Genomic DNA, 6,000 nt, shown 5'->3' on the forward strand with positions numbered 1-6,000 from the left:
GGCGATCGTACTGGGTGCTCGTGAGACCGACGAGGTGGCGCTACTATCGCTAACCCGGTAGTCCAGTGATGGCGAATAGTACGACCGCTCGAAGTCCTTACGCAAAAGGCTCCGCCCCTTACGGGCCGGCGAGTCCCGCCTCGAAGGCGTTTTCCCGCAAAGCTAGAGTATTGCCCGTGAGCGACAGGTGATTAGATAACCCACGGCCACCGCCAGAACAGGAAGGGGTCTTCGTGTTTATCTATCAACTATCCATAGGATCCAACACTGACGACTGCCGGACATCAACACGCTAAGCGAGAGCCAACCGGGAGATCAACAGGCCTTATCAGCACAGGAACCCTATCATTATCAAAAAAACACTTTTACCTATACTCGGTTATGCAGCTCTCCACCCATTCGGACTTACTAAGTGAAAATTCGGTGTATTTCTCCTGCGTGTACCAACACTGGTAATTATTCCTTTTATGAAATACTGTTACGGGGCGAAACGCAATTCAGGACGACAGCGCCTCAAACAGGACAACAGCTGCCGTTACAGGGAGCCGCATCATTCAACTGCGCTGAAGGGTACCATCCGAAGGCTTCGCTGATTAAACAGTAATTGTGCCTGGTATAACGTCGGGCCGACGCTGGTGATAAGCCTTTTATGTAAGAAAAACAAAGGAAATCTAGTCACGATCGACATAGCGTAAGAAAAAGGTCGGAAGAATATGCAAGTCGCCGCACAAAGACTTTCTGACCCGCAGAATTCGATTTTCGGATAGATCAACCAGACTGGATTCATTCAAGCATGTAGTAGGTCATCCTTGTTAGTTCGGCTTTCTCAACAAAGCTGGTCAGTGAGCGCTGCTGTAGACCAGTCATCACAATAGCTGTAGCTGAAGAAAACGCTCCTCTTTGAAAGTTCTTTACCCCACGTATCGACGTAAATCAATCTTCAACAGTGTCCAAGAACAAATTAAAAACCAGTCTCTTTCCTGTTTATCTGTCAAGCACAGTCGTGGCCTAATACCTGCTATTCTGTATGCAACAGGTCAATAGATATAACTGTAAAAAGTGCGTCCAGAAACTGTGTCAACTGCCTGTTTACTTTAGATTCGGATAAGAGACTTCAGATCCCTCCGTATCCGACACGAGCAGAGATAACGTTAAGCTCCTTGAGGAGGCCTGTACTTTCTCTATTGTAGTTACCCTGGACCGCAAGATATACCGACGTTACCGAAGATTATACAGACATTTGTGGTTTTCCTTAAAAAGGACTTAATCTACTTTCGAATATTCATAGGAGGGTTCCTCCAGGATAAACGCCACCATACGATTTCTGAGTACCTCCAAACTATCAGTGATTGTGGAGCCTTCGCAGATTTCAAGCTGCCCTCCGCACGGCGTGTACGACTATTATGGGTTAGTCGGCGTAGTTTCGGGGACACCTGTTTTGCAGGGAGGACCCCCCCACCTAGGCTCAGAAGCGCAAAGCGTCAGCGTCGCCCTCACCGATCCGTTGGCTAACCCTGGGCAAATTGCTTCGCAACAGGCAACTGGCGCTAGACAATCGATGAATTGCAGCCCCGCTCAATCTTCGGGGCTGACGAGGTATGTAATTGCTTCAGCTGTAGCAGTTCTTTTTTGTCTACTTCGCAACGTTGCCAACGGTGATAGTGAGGTCGATTCCCATTTCAAATACTGCTAGCCAATGATTGCTGTTAGAAAGGCCAATATCATTTCACTGTTACCACTAATCGCGAGTAGAAGACTGAGAAAGTAAACTATTCGAAGATAAAACAGGGTCCAGTAATTTACCGTCAACTGATTAAACTCTGTCAGCTAACGTATGAAGAGAATTTTTTTTATCATATACTTCGAGTCATGACGCAAGTTACCCTATAACGGTCGAAGTTGTTAGGAAGTTCATTGTCCAATTTAAACAGTGATTTATTTAGCCTTCGGTACGCGCAGCAAGTTATAACTAAAGCAAATGAAACAAAACAATTAGTACATTGATATAAGCCGACATCTTGAACTCAATCTAAAGAAGAAAAATAAGTGCATCACGTATCCATAATTTTATGCGACCAAACGTTGATTTAGTAACCATTAGTAAGTTATGCTAATAACTGTAATACGGTTATTATGTCGGCAGGTGAAAGTTTTTATTTAGTTTTTTTTTTATTTAGTATTTAGGGGAAAAATTGAGTTAGTCGTAGATACAATACGATGACTACGGTCCTGTTGTAAGTTCCACTAATATGTAGCTATAACAGGATATTTTGTATAATCTATGAATTGTAGATAAAAAATCGAATGGGCATTTGAGCTAGGCAACGTGTTAGAACGTTGAAAGACAACCGACAATGTTTGTGCGGGAAGTGCCCAGAAGCCTGTGCATGAAACATTTCATTTTACAGATTCTGTTGTACAGTTTTGTCCATACAGAAGCGAATTCTATATTTTAGAAAATATATATTGGGTTGCCAATGAAGCATAAATTGTCTCAAATACAAAAACTCGAGCGATAATCGTTTGGATCTTGCCACAGATTGTGGAGCTCCTTTTTCTTCATTTGCGTATTATTGATAAACTTTTTGTGACCAGTTATCGGTCGCTTTGGCAATGGCTCGCTTTAACAATTTCGTTGCGTTTCGGCAGATTCATAGATGCATTAAGATCGATTTAATTTTTTTGCGTCAATTCCTATGACGTCCAAACATCGGGCAGGCGCGTGTTACACTCTGGGAAATATGTGACCTTAAAGCCATCTGCTAGACAAGCGGTCAATGATTCTTCAACAATCCAACATGTATGTGCATATATACATACGTTCTTGGCATCAAGCTGATGGCATTATCTTCGCAAGAGCATGATTAGCTAGATATATGATAATTTTTTAAAGTTTATACTTCTTTACATCGCAACAATGGCGACGAAGTTTCTACTTTGAAAACAGTACACCTTTACAAGGGCTAAGGTTGGCATACGTTTTTATTTTTCACGGTCGATTTCATTTCAGAATATATAAGTCCTAAATACTTATAGATAAGTCCTAAATACTTATCTGCAACATTCTTTAACACGTTTTTCCGCTGTCTACTTTATTTAGAGATTTGTAGGTACACAGAACTTGCTCTTTTGCCAATTAACGGAGGCGCGACATAGATGGCTGCGAAACACACTTGGTATATTGGCGACGGGCAATGCTAGTATTAATTACACTAGCGTAAATTTTTGGATATGCTTGGATTCAGACTACTGTTACATTACTTTTGTCACTGTCGCTAGGGTGGTGAATCAAGAAACATTTAATTTGCAAATGTTGAACTAACTTCAAAATCTCAAAAGTAATCAGAAGCACAAAGAGTATAAAGAGAGCCACAAGTACGCGTACAACCGTGACGGAGAGATACAGATCCGCTTCATATATCCCAGAACAGATTATGAAGTTCTTCATCGTGGGCGTTTAAATCATCTTACTTTTACAGGTCCTTTCAGTTCAAGTCCACCTCGTTAGTCTCTCTGTTTATAGCCCAGATTCTAGCGATACATCATCTATCATTCTGCATGTTTATTAGATGTCGTATATCATGTGAATCCAATGAGTCCAACAAGAAATTAGTATCCTGTCTCTTGTACAACATAATCCATTTCGTTTTTTATCAACTTTAGTCTTCTTCCTGCGTCTGCACAGCATATATATATATATAGAACACATGTGTGTTAAACGACTCCTTTAAACTCTCAAGGAACGCCTGCTTCGTCCTGTACATGTCATACACACGTATAAGGTGCTCGAAGAGCAATTGCTAGCCTTTTTGCGATAAGGCCTCGTTGTCTCGATCAGCCTTTTGCGCGGCATTTATTAATTTCCCTTGTTCGACGACTAGAATCGGGCTCTTTGCTGCTAGAATATTACGTAGAAAAACAGATACGTTCTGCTTTCCAAAACACTGCAATACAATACGAAAGCCCTCGTCTGTTGTTAGCTAAGAGGGAGGAGCCGTTACTATATGTGGTAAAATATGAGACATATTGTTAGCAGTGTTTCGACCAAACGTATCGCTATGTAGCTACGACATGACAAAAGAACATGTAATTTTTTTTATATTTGAACTGGTTTTCTTTGCTGAAATAACCCCAACGGCGTATTCAAGGGACCGTATTAATTGCACGGATATTCCTAAATAACGACTAAACGTGATAAAGAGTATAGCACTACAAATTGGGAAACATAATCACCGCTTGCTAACATAACAAACGCAATCTGTATAATCAATGCTGGCCGTATGCGTGATAACGATATCGAAGTAGGTAACGTGTTTTCCTGCTAACTGTGGACATCAAATCTGGGCGTAGCTTGGTTCGGGCTGGCAGGACCCAATCGGCTCCAGTAGTGCCTAACAGCTAACGTGCACGATATTGGGTACGAAAAACATCTAATATTAGCAGCATGCATGTTTCAGTCGGAGCGGTACAGGTTTGTATGACGACATGAGCAGTGGCTCTTCTAGACAGAATACGCCAACACCATCTGCATCAACGTCGACTTCAGGCGCAGCTGGGGGTCATGGATCCCTCGTCATCATCGGGTCAGCGGCCAACAATACTCACGGAGGGACTCCTCTTTCGTCTCACTATCAAAACTCGCAGACAGCTGGAGGCGGATTTCGGAGGATCATCGAACATCCGATTCATACCTCTGAACCAAGTAAAGCATCTTCATTCATTGATACGAATAACATCATCTTGTTTTATTGCTACAGGTAACCACTATCATGTAGGATGGAGCAAAAGCCTCTCGATAAATCATCTAACAGATACATATAATGTATACATACAATATAAATGTATACTAAGTGTGTGCGTGTGTGTGTATATACTGTGTACACGCAAAATGAGTGATCAAATAACTTTTTCTAACTGTCAGAAGACTTGCCGACCATGTATATGAGCTCTATACATTTTAGCTTGCTTGCTAATTATTTGAGGGATAAGTGAAGAATGTTCAAGGAGTTACTCTGTTACGGTGGAAGGTTTTGCGTTTCGGATGGATGTTTCCATTTTGCTGTTTCATTTGAAAATATCTTCTCAAGGTGATTCAGGCGACGAGGAGCGCCGGCGTGGCAGCGCCGTCACATGGACTCCTGTGAAAAGTGTTATCACTTCGAGACTTGGTAGGTTTTTCCTTAGATTTAATAATCATTTCAAGTGAAACTTGGGTAACATCTGTTACGTTCTGTCATGGCACTAAAATCAGATGATGCAATCAGTTTTAATTGCTCTTCGGCAGGTGACGATTTGCCTAAAATCATTAACTACGATTGTCCTGTTCAATCTAACTGTCAACTGTTTGAGCTCCGAGCAGATGCCGTGATGTAAATACATGAAACTAACACCCAACTGTACAGTAGCGTGTTTTTTTCTCATAGTGTAATATTCCATAGGGAGTTAATGACAGCGATGATCATAAAATCATCATTTAAATTGTACAAGATTGCTTCGAGATCAGTAAATGCAGTTAAAGTATTTTCAGCTTCATATACACGCTGGCATAAATTCGAAACGCGAACTCACCTTTCGACCCAGCGTCAGCGAAATAACATAGGGATTAGGTGTTTCATAATAAGAAATGAAAGCGACGTTCGGTTGCTGAGTCGCCTGTAGGCAGCCGTTAGCCGGTTACGCAACGAAATGTGTCGATGTTCCCTGAAACTTTTCAGCAGCTGAAGGTGACTCTGCGTTCGATGTGAGCATGAAGGATCTTCCTCAAAGAACGTCGATCGCTAATCGTGTCTAGCTTGAACTAGCCTTATTTTAGGTTGGCATTGACTCAGTTGGTCGTCATCTGAAGTCTTTTGCCAACGTAGTTCCCTGCACTTGACATGACAAGACAGGGCAACATTCGTGCCCAGGGTTTCAACATATTATTTATTATGAAACACTCATATGGTACTTGAAAGCTCTAATGAGTTTGGCCCTCTGGCCGTTGCGGCGAAGAAGAGAGCT

The 6,000-nt window shown here is 41.9% G+C and overlaps 1 protein-coding gene across 5 annotated transcripts in view; it reads left to right on the forward strand.

The window, feature by feature from the left end:
* LOC111264345 (uncharacterized) overlaps positions 1 to 6,000 on the forward strand; it is a 34,170-nt gene that overhangs the window by 21,907 nt on the left and 6,263 nt on the right. For all 5 annotated transcript variants that reach the window (XM_086970047.1, XM_086970048.1, XM_086970049.1 and 2 more), the window contains 2 exons: positions 4,458 to 4,702; positions 5,088 to 5,168. In XM_086970047.1, coding sequence (XP_086826173.1) covers positions 4,486 to 4,702; positions 5,088 to 5,168 — 298 coding nt within the window. In that variant the 5' untranslated portion in view covers positions 4,458 to 4,485. The remainder of the gene's footprint in view (positions 1 to 4,457; positions 4,703 to 5,087; positions 5,169 to 6,000) is intronic.

Source organism: Varroa jacobsoni, unplaced genomic scaffold (genome assembly GCF_002532875.2).
Source record: "Varroa jacobsoni isolate VJ856 unplaced genomic scaffold, vjacob_1.0 scaffold_849, whole genome shotgun sequence".
In the NCBI taxonomy this organism is placed as follows: Eukaryota; Metazoa; Arthropoda; class Arachnida; order Mesostigmata; family Varroidae; genus Varroa; species Varroa jacobsoni.